General features: G+C 55.2%; 1 protein-coding gene across 2 annotated transcripts in view; it reads right to left on the bottom strand.

Annotated features, from left to right (window-relative positions):
• Positions 1-20517, bottom strand: part of STX1A (syntaxin 1A) — a 90017-nt gene that overhangs the window by 52876 nt on the left and 16624 nt on the right. For both annotated transcript variants that reach the window (XM_055713611.1, XM_055713621.1), the window contains exons 2-3: positions 19864-19941; positions 18958-19057 (exon numbers count right to left, since the gene is read on the bottom strand). In XM_055713611.1, the coding sequence (XP_055569586.1) occupies positions 18958-19057; positions 19864-19941 (178 nt within the window). The remainder of the gene's footprint in view (positions 1-18957; positions 19058-19863; positions 19942-20517) is intronic.

Below are 20517 nucleotides of genomic sequence, written 5' to 3'. Positions count from 1 at the left end.
ATGCTACTACCCTGGCATCACTACCAGCCGTGACAATCACCCTTCTTATTAAAAGTGCACAAAGAAGTGGTTCGCAAAGGGGCGGAGGCTAGTGATTAATAGTATCTGCACAAGATGGTCTTCGGCTGTGCGCACATCAGTATTTACAGATCAGAAGCCAAGTTCTGACCTGCTGGATTCTACACCCATTGATTAATTATTTACCTCAAAGCTAATTAATCATCCATTAACATTTCGTGAGCTCTTTTACCAGTAGGGTACGCTCATGAAATGACTCAATAAATGCTTCTAACATCTACAGATTCATATGATTAAAAAGAAAAATCTTTCATGGGAGAGCCCCAGACCAGAACTTGGAGGACGCCACATCCCAGCTGCATTTTATCTTCTTTCCCTGACAATTCCTCAGCCTTGCCTGCTCCTCCATTATCTGTCACATGGTGCTCACAGCAAAGCACTTCTCCAGACAGCCCTTTTTTATACTCACAACCAAAGCAGCAATTTTATTTGCATTTTTGCTAATAATCTGATAACTCGATTAGGAAAATACAGTTCTGCTCCACCTCTGTGGGGCCTGGAAACTCATTAACAGCAGTGCTAGAAGACTGCAAGGAGCTTAAACCTATTAAGGAGGCTCTGCTGGCATTAAAAGCAAGCTCAAGATTTATGCTGCTGGTGCTCAGAAAATATTTCCCTCCAGCGGACCCACAGAAGCTGAGGCAGGGCCGGCGGGCAGGTCTCCAGGGCCACAGGAGGAGAAATGCCACCGCAAGGGAAGGGTCAGGGCCACGGACGAGCCGTGCTCTCCTCTGACAGCCTTCAAACCTAGTGCTACCCAGGTGGAGCCTCTGCAGTCATCCTGCCTGAAACAGCAATAATTTTTCCCATTTTCCCAACCAAAGGCAAACTAAAGGCTTCCCAAAGGTCTCAGGTTTAGGGTGTTTCTGTTGTGATGCCACAGCTCACCACCACTTTGCTTCCCATGTGAAGCACCTGCATCAGCATCCACCAGCAATGCACGGGTTCCCCACTGCTGTTTGACTCCCTTGATACTCCTGGTTTCTTTTGTCAGAGGAGTTCTCTTTTTTTTGCTTAATTTGAGGCCATAACTCAGTACATTTCCTGGATGGTAGAAATGCTGTGAGAAAACAAGTCCCCCAGTAATCCTGCACCAAGATCCTCCATCCTCCAGCCCCTTTGATGTTCATGTTCTGCCACCTCCTTTGCATGTAAGTCAAAACACCTGCTCCCTGCTCCCATGCCCAGGATCTTCCCCACACACCATTCACCTCAATCTGCTCATTAAACTAGGACCTCAAACAGGGATTTTTAAGGGGGTTTGGAGTTCTACATGTGGCTGACAAGTCCCTGATTTGAGGTCCTTGCCTGCCTGTACTGTGGTGTGACACAGCTACGACATGGGGCTCAGTTCCAGTCCCCTCACTAATGTCATCTGCCTGTCTGGATCCCTAGACACTTGTTTCAGGGTCCTGTGAGCAGAAGGCAGGACCTGGTCATCCATCCATCTCCAGCTCTGCAGGCTCAGCACTGGGGGAACCCATGGTCCGATCTCCTAACACTGAGATCATAAGAAATAGAGCCAAAAGAGACGGGGCTGTCACCTAGCCATCACCCCTCACCACAGCAATCCCATCACATGCTTGGCAATTCTGCAGCTGCTTGAAGAGAAGCCTCCAAGCCATCCCCCAGCCAAGCCCTATGCAGGGTGACACCCTGGATACACACGACAGCTTTTCCCACATGGGCACAGCCACAGATCACCTCAGTTCCCACAGTTTCCATCCCAAATGTGGCTGCCATCACCTCCTGCTCTCCTGGAACACTTCTACCTGGGACCCCCCTCCCGGGAGCACAACCAGTGTCAGCAACAAGATCTCACAATGTACCCAACGCCCTGACTGAAGAACAAGCACCACAAGTCCGCTCAGGACGTGGTGTCTCAAGCCAAGACATCCAGCACCTCCCAGACTCCAGCGGGGAACCCTGTGAGAACCATGCTTTCAACACCCAGGATCACAGAGAAGATGATTTCACCACCAAACTGAAGCCTCCGCTGGTCAACACATCTGGTTGCCACTCACTGGATCCTCATCATTGGAAGTGTTCAAGGTCAGGTTGGGAAATGCACTCAGTTACTGGCATGACGGGCACAGGGCGCTTTTCCCAAAGCAACCAGACCACCCTCATCTCTCCCCCAAGTAGCGGGACAACATCCTGGCCATGACACTGAGTTCACAGCACAGTATCACCTCGCCTGGCCCCTGCATCCCACATGCTCTTCTCCCTTTCTGCAGGGAGGACCCAGCTGGTCCTGCCATTGCGCTACACCCACCCCTGCTCCACAGGCACCAGCTCCCTCTTCCCCACGGATGGCTCAGCTGAGCTGTACCCAGGGCAGCTCAGGGACAAGCATTCTCAGCCTACACTTTGTTTTGAAGCTGGCTGTTCCCTATCAGGTACCAAGAGGGCTTGTGTACACAAAACAGCTGCTTTTTCAACCCTGCAGTTGAGTCTGGCTCTGTCTTCTTCACACCCTCTGGCCAGGTGTTCATGCTGATCACCACCACAAGCCCAGCAGCTCAGCCAGTCTGCAATCCACCCCACCGGCCCCTTATCTACCCCACACTTTGTCTAACAGGGGAGACAGTGTCAAAAGTCAAGGTAGCACCCACCCAGACGGCTATCGCAGAAACTACAGTTGGTCAGGCACAATTTTCCCGATAAACCTGCGCCCCAGACCACCCTCTTGTCCTTCATGTGCCTGCACACAGTTTCCAGGATTAGTTGCTCCTTCCCAGGCACCACAGGCTGATTGGGCTAGAGCTCCCCTGATCCTCCTCCCGATCCCTCCTGATCACCATCAGCTTTCAGTGATAATTGCAAGTGGCCTTGCAATGACACCAGCTCAGTCCCCCCCAGCACCATGGGTGCACCCCATCGAGGACCCCAGATCATGCACGGCATACTGAAATGATTCCAGACCTGATCCTCATCTACTGAGGGTCAGTCTTAGCTAATCCAGACTTTCAAAGTGACCTCAGGTGCCCTCCCTGACCTCCCACAGTTTTGTTTAAAGCCCCGCAATGGGACTGAGATCCTGCAGTGCTGACCTCCCCAAGTGAGCAACTTCTTAGCAAGATCTTTCTGAGACACAAGATATGTCTTTACCATACCCACCGACTCTTCCAGTACTTTCTCCATCATCAGAGCCAGACAGAATTGGCACCATCCAGCTGCTGGGAAGACACTTCTTTGCTGCTCATCCCTGCCCTGGTGCAGGCACCTACCCAGCATTAATGACTTGTTTTCAGAAATATTTCTGCTTGGCAAACAACAAATACAAGTCCCCTCAGTCAGCGACCACCAACAGATACTCACCCCCAGCTCCAGTGCAGCACCCCCCATCAGGGGACACGAATGTATATTTCAAGGTCCACTTGATTACTGTAAGGTTTTTGCCCTAAAAATTAAAAAAGTGGGGAGGAAGAAATGCAACTTTCCAAAAGACAGCTCTCAAACCACTCAAGGTCCAGAGAGCATCCACCCTGCTGAATGGCTCTTCTCCCAAGGGACTGGCACTGGTCTAACAGCCACCCACACCAGACACCAACACTTCCCACACCACCACAGAACACAGCAGCCCGCAGTACAAGACATCATGAACTCAAACGCAGCCTTTGCCTGAAAACCACTTTCAAGACCAGACACCAGCAGGGGAATACGCAGGGGCAGTGCGGGGCAGCAGTGAACTTGGGGACAGCGAACCCAGCTCACACAGCTCCAGACCCTCCTGATGGCTTTGGTAATAACCCCTGATGCACCACATCAAAGGCTGCTCCCAGAGGTGGAGGAACCATGGGAAGGAGAGGGGAAAGCCTGGTCTTCAAGAAGTCATCAAGAACTATTCATTGGAAAAAGAAACCAGTTCCAGAAGGTTACTCACCTCTGTGGCCACCAGAACCAACGTGGGACACTGAGTGTGGTGCCTGTTGGCAGAGAAGAGCCAACAGGGAAGGATTTGCCAGCTGATACCTGGACCAAAGCCCTCGCCAGCAAGGAAAAAATAGATAAAACTGAACGAAAGACCCTAAAAAAAGAAAACACTCCCAGGCTGAGAGACTGGGCAGAGGAAAGAGCCATGCAAGTTTCTCTTCCCTCTGGCTTGCCAGGCATGAGCAGACAACCGCTGACCATCACTGTCACTAACATGACGCAGCGGTTGCTGTTGGGGTGACAGATTAACAATTAATTTAATGTCCTTGTCCCTATCAGCCAGCATCTGCAAACATCCCATATTCAGGCCTCTGAGTCTGCAATATCAATCCAAACCCCATTTCTAATCCCTCAGTCACGAGCCAGGATTTATGCTAACACCTCACCAGCCCACAGGTCCTCACGTCGCTGTCTCCAGAGGAGACTGGTCCACACACAGCACGCTGTTGCCAGCAGGAGAGGACCTGGAGCATGCTGGTGACATGGCAAGTCCCTGAAAGGAGAGCCCAGCAATCAACCAATGGCATTAATTGCATCTGTGAGCCAGCCACACTATGCAGAAAATCTCACGTGTGAGAAAAACTATTCAGCAGCACCACATCCCATAAAACCACCCCCAGCCACAGGCCGGGACACCACCATCGGGGACAGCTCCAGAGGGCTGGGTGCACCAAAGGAGCTGGGGCACACGCTCACCTCTCCATCCCGCCCTGTGCACACAGAGCTGCAGAACATTTGCAACTCACACCAGTGAGCACTTATTACAGGCAGGGGATCCGTGCCCTGATAATTAAGCAGCAAATTGCAGGGGAAGAAGACAAGTGACAGGTCAATGGGGATTTTTTTTCCTTCTGAATGATCTCTAGTTCATAAGCAGCAACTGTGTCAGGTCACGGCAGCACCTTCCCTTGATATTTAACTTCCCAGTTGCTCACTTCACCAGCCCTGCCCTAACATCTGTAATTTATACTTGCCCAAGGAATTAACCTGAAACTACCATAGGGTCCCTTTCATCTGCTGTAACCGAAGAAATAAAACCAGGGCTGGCACCTAGAAAATCAGCTGCCTGAGGAGGGGGTGCTGCTGACCTGGCACCGTGGCCAGGGAGCCCATCAACACCGGGCACACACAGCTGTGGAGCCCCTTCCCCTCCAGCCAGCCCCTGCGATGTGGGTCTGCACACAGCCTGCAAAGCTGCGGTAGCAGAAACACCACCGGTGGCAGCTGGTGGTTTTGGGGAGGATTTGAGTGGGGGGATGCACAGCAATGAGTGAGCCTGATGTATGCATGGCCCCTGCAGAGCCCAGAGTGCACAGGGACGCAGGACCCACAACCCAGCCTTGCAGCCTGCAGGTCTGTGCTAGCACCTATCGGCAGAGGATGACTTTCGGCTAAACCTTTGGCTGGACAGCTGGGAGGCACTCTGCTTAGCCACAGTGCTTCAGAAACCACAGAAACCTCGAGAGCTGCCGCACACCTCCTCACAGCCACCACTGCCAGCAAACATGGGCTTGGCTGTGACCTTGAGGTTCAAACTAGTACAGAAATAAGAGAGATGCTGGCATAGGCAAGGCAGCTTCCAGCACAACTGCTGAATCACAGCTGATGTTACCTGGCACTGAAGCAGAGCTCTCACCAGAGAGAAAGCTGAGGGAAACCAGAGAAACTGGAATTAGAAAGATAACAGATTTAATTGAGGGATTATATATCCAAATTATATATCCAAATCAAAAATTATATATCCAAATAGTTGGATAGGGAATTGGCTGGATGGCCATGTCCAAAGAGTTGCAGTCAATGGCTCGATGTGCAAAGGGGAACTTGTTGTGAATGGTGTCCATACTGAGACCAACACCATTTCATAACTTCATCAACACAGACAGCAGGATCAAGCACATGGTCAGCAGGGTTGCAGGTGACACCAAGCTGACTGGTGCCGTCAATATGCTGGAGGGAAGGGACGGCATCCAGGGGGTCCTGGACAGGCTGGAGGGTCTGTGCAAACCTCATGAAGTCCAGCTGGGACAAATGCAAGGTCCTGCAACTGGGTCAGGGCAATCCCCAGTACCTGCACAGACTGGGGGTGAGGAAGGGGAGGTGGGGAGGGAGGGGAGAGAGTATGGAGGAAGGGTAGGAGGGAGGGAGGGATGAAAAGCAGCCCTGAGGAGAAGGACTGGGGGCGATACCAATGAGTGACAAGTGGGACATCAGCCAGCACTGTGCACTTGCAGCCCAGAAAGCCAAGCACCTCCTGGGCTGCATCACCAGCAGCTCAAGGGAGGGGATGCTCCCCCTCTGCTCCGCTCTCCTCACAGCCCCCCGCAGCGCTGCTCCAGCTCTGGGGTCCCCAGCACAAGGCAGCGGCTTTGAACTGAATGACGGTGGGGTTAGGCTGGACAGAGGGAAGGAATGTTGCACCACGCGGGTGGTGACACGGGCACAGGCTGCCCAGAGCGGCTGTGGGTGCCCCATCCCTGGCAGGGCTCAGGGCCAGGTGGGACGGGGCTTTGGGCAACCTGCTCTGGTGGGAGATGTTCCTGCCCATGGCAGGCGGGGTTGGACTGTATGGTCTCTGAAGGTCCCTTCCAACCCAAACCACTCTGAGTCCATGTTTTTATGAACTTTCACACCCAGAAGTACAGGGGCTGCTGATGTTGGTGGTGGAGGGGCTGCAGCGGTGGCCTCTGTGAGACAACAGCAGGAGCTGCCACCTTGGTGGGCACAGCCAGTGCCAGCTGGCTCCAACACAGACCTGCAGCCACCCAAAGCTGAACCCATTGGTGACAGTGATGGTGCCTCCATGACAAAGTATTTAAGAAAGGGTGAAAACCACTATGCAACAGCAGCTGTGACAGAAGAGTGAGAAAATATGAGGGAAACAACAGCAGGCACCGAGGTCGGTGAAGAAGGAGGGGAAGAGGTCCTCCAGGTGCGCGAGCAGAGATTCCCTTGCAGGCCCTGGAGAACACCAGTGATGCAGGTTGTTGCCCTGCAGCTCACGGAGGATCCCATGCTGGAGCAGGTGGATGTGCCCTGAAGAAATCTGTGGCTCTGTGGAGCGTTTGCGCTGCAGGAGATTTTCTTCCGTCTGCAGACCGAAGCTATAACTATGGCCCTGACACCCAAAGCCACCACCCACCCACATGGTCCCAAGCACCCTGCCATCCCCAGACTTGGAAAGCCACTACAGTCCGTGCCCTTCACTCCAAATTCCCTGAGCAGGCAGCCTCAGCCTCACCAGGACCTGAGATAAGCCTGGAGAGAGTCCACCTCCCCGCCGGGGCAGAAGCCCAGGGACACACTGTCCCAGGCTTTGGAACACACATGAAGCCAGGCTCACAAGCCTTCCTCCCAATCCTGCATCCCCTGCGCAAACAGCTAAAGCTGGGTTGAGGAGAGGCGGACACAAGCAAGGGTGTGGGCAACCCAGGGAGATGGCAACAGAGCCTGGCAAGGGGAAACAAAATTAAACCCCAAGTCCTGATCAAGCTTTTGGGTAGCTCCTGGTCACAAACAATGTCCAGCTCAGGAACCAGGAGGTCCAAGTTGTATCCAGTCATGTCCCAGAGATGCCCAGGCTGTGTGCCTGGCACAGTGGTGGCAGGGCTGGTGATGCGGATGTCCACGCATCCCCTGCCTGACAGACACCCCTGCAGGCATCCACACAAGCGGGAGCAGGGCTGAAGAGCAGCAGCTCCCAAAGGCATGAGGAACAGCCTGGACCTACCTGCGGGCGCTCCTGCCAGGACCTCCGATGCCCTCGTTAGACATCAGGCCACCTCCGCTAACGGAGATGACGAGCCCTCGCTGGGCAGGCAGCCAGCTCTAGGCAGGCAGCAGGGCTCTGCCTGCACCAGCAGCTGCCAGAGCAGCCACCACTCCAAACCGGCAGCTCCCAGGCACTTGCCAGGGGCCAGACCCCCACCACCCAGCCCTCTGCGGGGCTCCACACTAGCGGTAAATGGGCAGCAATACCCCCCGTGGCGACTTACCATCGTCCTGGGTTGCAGGGAAATGGTTATTTCCAGCTACTCCCGTGCAGCCCACAGGGACCGGGACACGTAGCAGGCGACGTGGCAGCAGCCCCCGGGATCAAACCCGCGGGTGCGGTGGGAGTGCGGCAGGCAGAGACCCGAGCGAGGGGCGGCTGGCGCGACATGTCGGGAGAGCAGGAGCTACATGCTGAAGGTGGGCGGCATCGTGAGGCAGTAAAATAGAGGGATTTTTGAGAGAGTTTAAGGAGATACTTTCTGTGTGAGTATTTTCTTCTAAAACAAGCCCTGAAAAGATTTGGAACGACATTCAAACACTTGATTACTGCAGCAATTCAATCAAATATACAGCAGCACTGTCTTAACTGCCTTTTAAAAAAGGAACAGGATTATATTTCCAACCTTCCCCTAAGAATAATTTTTCTTTGCCTTACTGTGTTGTAATATTAGGCCACACTTCTGTACACTATTTTTGAGCACCGAGTAAAATATTGGCATGGGTCTCCAAGCCAAGAGTGGAGACTGTCTCTATTTTCAGTATTCTCCTTTATTTCCCATTTTTCAAGCGTGGTAGTTTCTGCCCCTGGGTGCAGATGCACAGCCCCACTGCTGTGCAACAGGCCAGCACAACTGGACTGCAGTATCCTACCATGCTGTCCTAAGTGCCTTTATTTTATTACTCAGAAATAAAAAGCCCATAGGTATCTCATGGCCACTTGCAGCAGCACTGCCACTGTCACATGAAATCTGAACAGCTCCAGGCTCGTTCCTTGAGGAGCGAAGCAAGCTCACCGCTGGGTCTGCCACCGGCTGAGGCACAGCAGCTCCTCTCGCCGGTTCCTGCCACTTCCCAGCCTGGCCCACTCAGACACCGGTCACTCCTGAACAGGTTTTATGAGGACCTCTGCTCTCCGTTGCTAATTGTCAGGGATGGAGCCGGCACCCCTTCCTGGCAGCAAGCCACCCACCCTGATCTCAAACACACACACCCCCGCTGGGCTGGGCTAGCCAGGTGCTCGCTGACACTGTCGGGGCTTTGCTCCCTGCAGTGTCTCAGCTGGTCCCATCACTGCTCAGCCTGCTCTGGCAGCAGGCTGCCCAGCCCCCCACTGGGGACCCTGGCTGTCACCCCTTCAGTCGCTCTTCCAGGTTCTCCTCAGCATCTTTATCAGCTGATGCACACTGTTCTCAAACTGTGGGCAGCCAAACTGGCGGCAGCACTTGCATCCCTTTGCTCCAGAGGACAACACAGCAGAGCCAGGGACGCCCCGTTTCTGACCACCACAGCCTGGACACGGCACAACCCAAGGGGCAAGGGAAGCCGCTTGAGGCAAACACCAGCCTTGTCTAGCGTAAAGTCTCCCAGCTTGCAGCCACAGCCTCCGCTCCCCAGCACATGGCTGCCTGCCTGGCCAGCCCTGCCAAACGGCGCCAGGGGAGACTGTCCCACCTCCTCCTCCGGACCTGGCTCACACGAGCTCCTAGCTCTGCTCCTCTTTCTCTGCACTCTAAAAGCTCTCAGGGTCCTTCAGAGCTCAGATTTCCTGCTCTGTGTGCCTGCTTCCTCCCACAGCTTTAATCGACTCCTGCACCCCCTCCTTCCACCTGAAATACAACCATGCACACCAGCCCGCCACACATGGGTGAAGGTTACCCAAAGACACATGCACAACTGCTGTTTTCCCAGTTGCTTGAAACACGATGGGTTTTTATCAGTAATTCCTCCTCCAGCTGTTTTCAGCAGTTTCCAATTTACCATCCCTGACTTCTTCATCCATCAATAAATCAGTTATAGCTTTGTAAAGCCAGTCCTTGAACCCTGCTGCAGTAGGAGCCCCTCGCTGCAGCAGTGCCCACGGCATGATACCAAGGTGATGCTGCGGACCCAGGAGATCACAGCGTCTCTGGCCACCCTCCTGCCTGTGCCCCTGCCCTTCCCTGCTGGCCAGGTCCAGGCTGTGCCCCTGATCCCAGCTTGCCTAGAGAGCACAAAGCCGTCCCTGCGATGCGGCGTGCAGCAGTACCAAAGCAGTCCTGGGAAAGCAGTAACAGGATTTACGGCTTGTTCATCTCAGCCCTCCTAAACTCATTTCTGCAAATAACAGATTATCCCTCGGTGTTAACACCGAGACAACAGAGATTTAGCAAGAGAAAGCCGAGATCTAGCTGCAAAGCTTACACTGCTGTGTTTGGATGAGGTCTGCAAGAGAGCATCCCACTCCACCCTGGGGTCTCTGCCCCTCTCCTGCCAGTGCAGGCAGCACCCTCGGCACCCTGTGGTGCACCAACCCCAAGGCGAGGGCACACTGCTGTGCACTGAGCCACACTGCTGGGTGACGTGGCCACTCGTACAGCAGGGACATGGCTCTGAAGAGCGTCAGTGCTTCAAAAGCCAGAGTGCACACAGGCATGTGGGACAGGGCTCACCTGCTTGCCATGCAGACGCCAGGCTGCAACCAACGCCCTGATCTTGCTGTTCCCTTTTCCCAGTGCTTCCCAAATCAGCCTCACGTTTCTGCTCTTTCACCCTTTGGCCTTCAAGCCCCCCTTCCCTGCCTGCCCCACCAACGCCAAGCTTGAGAGCTAAAAGCGTTAGAAATCACAGTAATTCTCATGCCACGTGGAGCACAGAAGGGCATGGGGAGGGGATGCTGCCTGCTGTAAACAGGCAAGAGAAACTCAACTGCAGGCTGGAGTCAAAAGCAAGCATCACCCAGGAGTGGTGCCACAGCAGTGCGTGTCCCCCTGCCACCCAGCACCGCACCCACTGGGGCCAGTGCCACAGACCAGCTCGCTGCCCACTGGAGCAGGGCTCCCGGCTCCTCTTCTCCCCCCATCACCCAAGGCCCAGCCAGCACCAACTGCTACAAATCCAGCAGGGAGAGGTGAGGAGAGCTCAAGGACACCCATGTGTCCTGGGCAGCCACCCAGCCTGCTGAGCCCGCTGCTGGCTGGAAGAGCCCCGGCCTGGCCAGCCTGCTGGGCAATAAGGGCTAAACTCTTCCAGCCAGTACTACAAGGGGCACAGCAGCCATATTCCCTCTCATTTTTGCTCCTTTCCCTTCTTCCTCCCTCTTTCCAACCTCTCCAGGCCAAACAACTCAGGCAGCCTCATGGTGACACCAGCGCCAGCAGCGCGGCACAGCCTGGCTCACCCACCCACCCGCACCCCAGCCACGGCTCAAGCGCCAGCCCGGGCCGGTGAGTGCGAGGGCAGAGACGCAGGGTGGGCAGCAGGGCCAGATTCGCATGCAGACAGGAGGAGCCAGTGGAGAAGGACATGAGTGTGTGACACGCAGCAGGGCTCAGGACAGTGACAGCCCCGTGTCCCGTCATCCCCAGGGCTGCTCGCTCCTGCCAGTTGCTCTCTCCCAAACCACCCAGGACACAGCAAGAACAGGGGCTGCAGTACCATCCTGGGGCTACGCTGCTGCAAGACATGCAAAGCCAAGGAGCCACCGGAGCCCTCCCACGCTACAACAGAGACAGCAGTACCTCCAGCAGTAAGTATTGTTTCCCACCGTGAAACGGGCTCCGCGATGCAACGGGGTGCACAACCCAAAGGAGATAAAAGTTTTCCAGCAAAAGTTGCATCTTGTGGCAGCAATAGCACATCTTCCAGGAGCACCGCTAGCCAATCTAAATTGAGCCCAATATAATTACAGAGCAGCTGATTTTTTATTCTTTTTTTTCTACATTGCCGTGAATCACACTACAGTTAATTGATATTTACTCTGCATTCACTTGGCGTTGCAGATCACCCAGTGTTGCTCAGGATGACAGAGCAGACAATAGGTGCCAGCAATCATGAAGCTGGGGTGTGCAGGGGGACTGCACAGCTGCTGCATGGTAAAAGGGAATCTCACCTGGACTAATACATAACTCATCAAGGGGACATGAAATAAAAAGCCACACAGGCACAAGGGAGAGGGGGCAGAGGTGTCCCAGGCACCCCTGCTCCGGCACTGGGATGATGCACAGAAAGTCCCTATCTCCCATTCCTGAGGGCAGCATCCAAGGTCTGGCAGCAAGTGGCACCGTGCTGGGCACAAGGCTGTGGGAGCCTCACACAGGTCCGTGCTGAGAGGCAGCAGTGGCCAGGGAAGGTGAGGACCAGTGTGAGCACCCCTACACTCACAGCATGAGCATCCCTGCACCCATGCTCATCCCTGCTCCACCTGCACCCCGCAGCACCCACCGAATCAGTGCCAGGAGGTGCTGGGCTGGCTTAGCGCAGAAGGCAGGCATTCTGCCAACCTGTATCCCAGCTCTGCTAGGGATTCCCTGGAGACACCAGGGAGAGCTGAACTGTTCATTCCCTGGACAACCATCTCCACAACCCAACATACAGCTGAGCCTCTTGCTAACACACATAGGTGCCACCATGACCTGCCAACCCTCACGCTGTCCATCTCCTTCAAACACTCATCGCCTGCAGGTGCCCAGACCCAGCACCCACCACCAGGACATGGGAAGCTCTGGCCCATCCCACACAGACAGACCCCAACTTCCAAAGAGATAGCAACACGACAAGGTAAGAAAAGGGCAACACAGCCTGAAAATCTCAAGAAATGCTGAACAGCAGCCAGGGCCCCCCAAACATCCTGGAGACCTCACACCTCAGGGTACTCCAACCCTTCAAAACCAGGGCTGAGGCAGGTGACAGGGACAGCAGGGATTGTGCAAAGCCCTTGCAAAACAACTGAGCTGCTGCATGGACCCAACAGGACAAAGCCAGAAGGGCAAACAGCTATTTCAGCTAAATATATTTGTTCTTGGGATGACGTCGGTATGTAAATCGATCATAAATAGACTCAGGCTGGAAATGAGAAGATGGTTCCTGACCACTGGAGGTTAAGTCCTAGAGTGGCCCTTCAACAAGAATTACAAGGAGAAGAAACAAAACTTATTCAAGATGGAACTGGAGAAATCTGTGAAATGGTGACAAAAAGCATCTCTGTGTGACACTGAGACAGGATGCAGCCACCCGAGGCAGCCCCTGAGCACAGGATGGCATTGCCGCAATGACCACTAGCACCATTAGCACAGCTCTGCTTGGAACGCCCAAGCCACGCAAGGTGTTAGAGACACTCTGCAGGAGCTCCTGGACCTCCCTGGTGGGCAGAGGAAGCTCCGCTCCTGCACCAAGCACCCCTCCAGTTTCTCCATCTCATGCCAGGCAGGGCCAGCAGAGCTGTGGGACCATCTGCTGCCGTAGCTGCACTGGGCACGGGCTGCAAAGAGCCTGAGAACACCTTCCCCATAGGGACCTGCACAGAGGAGGAAGAGGAGCAGAATGCGGGATGCTGAGAGCCAGGGCAGCAGACGGCACCTCCTCCCTGCCGTCCCCACGGGTGCCCATGCCCTCCCATGTGTGCCACTGCCAGCACAACCAAGCACACCTTTGTCAGGACACGGCTTCTTGTTTCAGCGTCACCTCGTTTCCCTCAGAGCCGTGGCAGGAGGAGGCAGGCGCGCAGCAGGACCACTGCTCCTGGTGCTGGAGGCAGCAGGGGCAGTTACAGGGGAGGAAGATGGGGCTCCCCCCTCCCCCTCCTCAAACAAGCAAAGCCCAGCAAAGTGCGTGTTCCCTGGGTCCTGCAGCAAGCAGGGAGCTCTGCTGCCACACCGTGCCCCTACAACCCTGCGGAGGTTGAAGAACCACCACTGCTGGTGGGGACCCTACCACCCACCAGCTGCACTGGCATCCTCCCTGTCCTGAGCCCTGCTCTGGGAGGTGCAGTAAGCAACCTTCCTGCATCACTCATCATTTTATGTCTCTCAAATCCATTCCACACTGCCATCAAACCAGGCCAAGCCAAGTGCAATGTCCTGCACCGGGGTCAAGGCAATCCCCAGTACCTGCACAGACTGGGAAGGGGGGGGGGGGGGGTGTGGGTGGGCAGGGGTCGGTGGAGGAAGGGAGCTAGGGAGGGGGGGAGGGATAGAGGGCAGCCCTGAGGAGAAGGACTGGGGGCGACACCAATGAGTGACAAGTGGGACATCAGCCAGCACTGTGCACTTGCAGCCCAGAAAGCCAAGCACCTCCTGGGCTGCATCACCAGCAGCTCAAGGGAGGGGATGCTCCCCCTCTGCTCCGCTCTCCTCACAGCCCCCCGCAGCGCTGCTCCAGCTCTGGGGTCCCCAGCACAAGGCAGACGTGGCCCTGGTACAGCGGGTCCACAGGAGGCCACCAAATTGGCCCCAGGGCTGGAACACCTCTGCCCTGGAGAAAAGCTGGGAGAGTCGGGGTTGTGCAGCCTGGAGAAGAGGCGGCTCCGGGCACATCTTCCTGCGACCGCTCAGCGCTTCAAGGGGGCACACAGGAAAGATGGGGAGAGGCTTTGACCAGGGCCTGCAGTGACAGGACAAGGGGCAGCGGCTTTGAACTGAATGACAGTGGGGTTAGGCTGGACAGAGGGAAGGAATGTTGCACCACGCGGGTGGTGACACGGGCACAGGCTGCCCAGAGCGGCTGTGGGTGCCCCATCCCTGGCAGGGCTCAGGGCCAGGTGGGACGGGGCTTTGGACAACCTGCTCTGGTGGGAGATGTTCCTGCCCATGGCAGGGGGGGTGGACTGGATGATCTCTGAAGGTCCCTTCCAACCCACACCACTCTGTGGGTCTATTTCTACTTCAGGCTGGGGAGCTGGAGCCAGCTTTGCCATGCTCCTGCACTGCACAGAGGACAAACCCCCTGCCTGCACCAAAAACCTCCCCTGGCCAGACCTGAGCGGGACATGACTGTGGCAGGGGCAGCATCAGTGAGGCTGCAGATCAGGGGTGAGAGCAGCACAGTGAATGGGGGTAACACACTGCTTTGTTTTCTGTGTGCAGGACATGCCAGGGCACCCTTTGCCAGGTCCCTTGCTGCGCTGGGCCCACTCTTCCTTCATCCCAGCCCCTGCTCCTCTCACTTCCATCCTCAAGGTCTGTTGAAGTCTCGGTTGGCTCCGAGTTCCCATCCCAGGGAAGCTGGGAGAAGCAGCACTGTGGGTGGAGGAGCGCAAAGAGGCCTGAGAACACAGTCAGACTTTTCCTTGAAACTTGTTTGTCCTCTCACACCGCTCCTCCTGAAGGAGCATCAAACAAGCCCGAGCCTGAAGCCTCCCACATAACGTGACTGCAACTCCTGGTCTTCAGGTCTCTTCTCTGCCCTGGTGGGACCACGCACCAGGGGTAACTTACCCCTAGAAAACCAGTGCCCGAGGAGGGCAGCTCCAGCAGGAACAGCTGCAGCCTCCCTCCCTCCCAGCAGTGCCTGAGCAGCATCTCCTCTGAACGAAGTGGGCTTCCAGCCATGACAGCTACCAAAGGGACCTGGTGAGCAGCCAGGTTATGCTTACACGAGAGCACAGAGCCTGCTCAGAGGTGTCCAGCCAGAGCCCAGGCACCAAGGCAACTCCAAATTGCCTTTTTGGCACGAGCCACTGTTGCTTCAATGCATTAGACAGAGGTGAGCAGCTATGATTTGTCTCCTTGACCACCTGGCACGTCTCTCTGCCAGGAGATGGTCTGCTAGGAATTACAGAGGCCACTCTGCAGATAACGCAAATCTCTTCCAACAGAGAGCCTGAGCAGTGTCACCCAGGACCTGTGCCCTGGTGTCCACAGCCACCACCTCGAGTCTGCACAGCTTAAATTATGAAACTGGAGGTCAAGTGTACACAGAGCTGAACCTCCCCTTCTGGCCTGGTGCAGAGCCGTAATGGACCTGCTTCCAGGTTTGAAATACCTGCTGGGTCTGCCAAAGCCTGTGGAGATGGACCAAGCTGACAGGCTGAAAGACACGACTACAGATTTGAAGATTTATGTTCCCAGAGGCAATTCATTCAGCAAACAGCATCCATTACATAACGCAGTGACGAGGAGACGAGGAGCATGGCCATGGGGAGGGATGCGATGCACAGAGAAGACCAATGGCAGAGAAGTCCTTCCCAACCGCTCCAGGGAAAAAAACAAAAAACAAAAAACCAACAAAAAAACCACAACCAAAAAACCAACATCATTTCATTCCTCTCTAGCTGGCAACTTGCCACTCAAAGCCACCTCCTCTGGGAAGCGGCCCAGACCAAGGACCAAGGACAAACAGCCTGCTTCAAGCGCCAGAAGCGACAACAGATGCGACAGCTCACCGGGAAGGATTTTAGGAACAGGTTATCAGGAGCTGTGACTCAGATCAGGAGCAGCAGCAACGACAGCCCTGACCCAAGCAGCAATGCAGCCCCTTGGCTGCTCCAAGCCCACCCAAGCCTCAGCTTGATGCTGCCCAACTTGCAGCATGGAGCCACTCAGTGGGGAGACTCTCCCCGTCCCCCCAAAGCCGGGCGGGAGCCCACCAGAGCTGCAAGGTGCAGGCAGGGGGCTGCCACCACGCCGGCAAGATGGCAAAGCCAGCCAGCTGCCCACCCACCAGGCGCCAAAATAAGCCCAGGCAGTAGCGGCAACTTGGAGTCGAGAACAGTCTGTGCAGCCAGAAGAGGGATCAGCAGGAAGGGAGGGGAGAGGAGGAATAAGCCCTTCTGTATGACATGGGCCAAGCCCAGCACCTCCACCGGGCAGGTGGGTAAATCCAGCTCACACACAAAGCACAGACTGGGGAGCAGGGGTGGGTGTGTGGATGGATGGATGGACGGATGGATGGATGGACGGACGGAGAGCAGCCCTGAGGAGAAAGACTGGGGGCGACACCAATGAGTGACAAGTGGGACATCAGCCAGCAATGCGCACTTGCAGCCCAGAAAGCCAAGCACCTCCTGGGCTGCATCACCAGCAGCTCAAGGGAGGGGATGCTCCCCCTCTGCTCCGCTCTCCTCACAGCCCCCCGCAGCGCTGCTCCAGCTCTGGGGTCCCCAGCACAAGGCAATGGCTTTGAACTGGAAGAGAGTAGGTTTAGGCTGGACAGAGGGAAGGAATGTTGCACCACGCGGGTGGTGACACGGGCACAGGCTGCCCAGAGCGGCTGTGGGTGCCCCATCCCTGGCAGGGCTCAGGGCCAGGTGGGACGGGGCTGGGAGCAGCCTGGGCTGGGGGGGGGGCCCTGCCCACAGCAGGGGGGTTGGACCGGGTGGTCTCTCAAGGTCCTTCCAACCCACACCACTCTGTGAGCCTATCTACCGTTGAGCATCTGATCAGACCCACCGCACCTCCTGGACACACCACAGTATTACAAAACACTAATTCCTAAAGAAGATGTGGGCCCTGCTCTCACTGCCCAATCAATTTTTGGCATTATAAACTGGATCTTCTGCAATACTAAAGCAAAGTAACACTGTAAAAGAAAACCAAAAGCACTCCCAACATCCTGGATGCTTCTGGAAGGCACATCAACGTCACCATATTTTGTTCATTGCACATCTAAGACTTTTAAATAGATTATTATGCTTTTAGGCCACAAGTGCCCTTTGCAGCCTGAGCTCTGGCTGAGCCCTGAGCGGACACTGTCCCGACACACGCTGTATGAGCCCAGCAGCCAGCAGGAAGGCAATGACCGCTCTTCCCTGAAAACACCCAAACAGAAACACTGCAAAATCTCACAGTGCAAGCACTGACCAAAAGAGCCTGGAGGATGATTGAACAACAGTCTGAGACATGTGAATTCCCTTGAGAAAATCCCTCAATTCCAGGCTTGGCCAAATAAATTTTAGCTGAGGAGCAGCTGCCAGGAGAGGGGAGCATGAGACAATTTAATAAGGGCCACGTTCTTCCAAGCAATTAGCAATACCTATTGATTTGACACAGGGCTGGGCACAAGAAAATGTGTGTACATACAGCCTCCTGGGACCTCTAGAAACAATTCACAGTTGGATACAAGCAGATGTGAAATTGCACTGGGCAAATGATGAGAAGTGGATAGGAGGAGGGGAGATGACAAGACAGAGACCTGGTCTTAGCCTTCCAACCCCCTACGCACACCTTTGCATCAGGGCTACTGCAGCTGGGAGGGCACAAGCAGCGTTCAGCAATCGCTCACTGGCCCACGAAAGCAACGCCTTTGCTGACGACAACGGCTACCAACAGCTTGGAGCCATCTCGTGTGGTCGGTCCTGATGCAGCCACAGACCCCTGGTCCATCCCCACTGGTAAGCATCTCCACCCGGCTGTGCTCAGCCCTGCTCTCCCCTGCACAGCTCGGGTCCCACCTGCTCCCCAACGAGGAGTTTGCAGACAGCAAAGCTGGAAAACCTCTGCCCTCGGGAAGCCCAGCTGTCCCCACCAGCCCCAGGTGCTCTGCCAGTGCCAGCTCCTCTGGCTCCCCTGGGAGATGCACTGCTCCACCTGGGGACAGGGGAACTCATCACCCACAGCTCTAACCTTGTTGGATCCCACAGACTCTCAAACGTTGCCACCTCCTGGGTGCTGCAATCCTTAACTTCTGATCCTGGCAACAAACCTTTTCTTAGAAACACAAGACGGGGAAAGAAACAGCGATTGATCACTAAGGTCTGAAAGCTACAGACTCTTTGGCCAGCCACCACAAAATGTCCTTCAGGACAGAGAGGGCAGGATCACAAGTGCACTCTGAGGGCTCAGAGAAGAGCTGCACCATTTCTGTGCCAAGCAGGCAATGCTCAGCCAGCTCTGCAAGTGCTGCCTCATCCACGTGCCCAACCCACACAGCCCAGGGCAAGACAACAACCAACCAGCATCAAACCAGCCATTTGCTCTTTTCAGCCTCCACATTGCCCCATCCTTCAGGAATTCTCCTCCAGCAGCCTCATTGGACTCTCACCACCTCTCAAAGTCAGAAAGCCATCACTCAACCCTCCACCTCCTTCCCATGCAGGTCCCAGCCCTCCCTCGCCCCAGCCATCAGCCACCTCAGCAGCTTGTAGCTTTCCAGCCATGGTCACCTGAAGACAAGGGGATTTCAGCCCGACCTGTCCACCCCACAAGCAGCCCAGCCCAGCCACGTGCCCACGGGGACACAGGGAGATCATGGCTCACTCACTCTCATCAGGGTTGGGCGAAGCAAGAATGGCACTGTGCTTCCTCTTCACTTCCTCCACATTCTCCGAAATTTTATCGATGAACCCTCGAATTTCTTCCACCTGTGGAGACGGACAAGAAGCTAGGTCCCCTGTGCTGTGAGAGACCTTCTGGACTACAAGAAGGCACACCAGCATCCCTGAGGGGGAACCTCTGCTTGTGCCCTCTGCCTGCCAGGATGCCCACTCTCTAGCTCTGTCTTCTCCTTCAACTCACACCACACTTTGCTCATCTTCCTCCATCTGCACATGAGATTTTTTTCCTTCCCCGTTCCATTGCCTGCACAGATACATTTTAACACCCCCTACACACATGCCATGCTAAGGGTGTGCTAAAAATCCACGCGCAGATCTTACAGCCACCCACATGCCAGAAGACAACCTCTTGTTTGGTAACGAGAGGCACAAAATTAAATCAATCCCATGCAGAAACTTCTGCTCCACAGAGGTGCTTTCAGAAGAGGTTTGAGAGCTGGTCCAGTTGAGCAGCAGGCTGGAGGCAGGCAGGCTGCAGGCAGGCAGGCTGCAAGGCTCACCTGCTCCCACTGACTGGCCACCCGGCCCAGCTGTGCCACTGGTTTCTGGAGCAGCAGGTGGAGCAGCAAAGCATCCATAGGGCCAGGTAAGACCAGGACAGCCTCAGGCCTGCGTGGAAGCCTGGTTCCTACTCATCAGTCATCTGAGCATAATCCCCAAGGACCCTGAGCATCAGCTAAGCAGCATCAGCCAGGGCAGGACCCCCATCTCCACCTCACCTGCTGCTCCCCACCCACAGTGGGAGCCTGTACTGCAGCCCCACAACCTGCTCCAGCGCTAACAGAAAGGTCTGAACTAGCTTTAAAGCTGCAATGGAGAAACAAATGTCTCACCTGCTCAAAGAACTCATCCATGAAGCGGTCCCGATCCACACTGACAGTGACTTCATCATCGTCGTCACTGTCCTTTGCCTGCAACGACACAGAGAGAGGCATCAACAAGTGCTCCCTGCTAAGTTTGCGGCTCCATTTCAGGAGCTCTTCAGGGGCATCTTCCCCTTCTCCTTTGCTCACTTGCTCCCAGGAGCTGGGGCAAATGCCAGCCAGAGCACAGGATGCCCCAGGTGCTGCCACACCAGAGCACTAGAGACAGCGAGGGAGCCGAGGACTGCCAGCTCCAGCAATAAGGGCACGACGCAAAACACGACTGCAGCCAGCTGCCACACTGCATGGCCTCCCCTGGCAAGCACAGAGTAAGATTTATAACACCTATGCGTTTACAGAGAGCTGGAGGAGGGAACTTTATGAACGATCCTCAGCTGTGCGTAGTAAGCACAACAGCTCTGCAAGCAGCAGTAATGAGAAACAGAAAGGATGCTGCGATGGGAAAGCACGAGGGATGCTGTGGAGTGCAGGAAAGATGGGAGAGAACAGAAAATACAACAGAACTAGTAAAGCCACAGCAGGCAAATGAAGGGTTGTCTTTGTCTGCAGGAGCATGTGTGTCATTGTCACCAGAGATAAAAACACCTCCTGTCCCAGTGAGGC

The sequence above is a fragment of the Falco cherrug genome, chromosome 1 (genome assembly GCF_023634085.1).
Source record: "Falco cherrug isolate bFalChe1 chromosome 1, bFalChe1.pri, whole genome shotgun sequence".
Taxonomy (NCBI): Eukaryota; Metazoa; Chordata; class Aves; order Falconiformes; family Falconidae; genus Falco; species Falco cherrug.
Note: the sequence above shows the minus strand (reverse complement) of the source record. Positions and strands in the feature narration are given on the sequence as shown.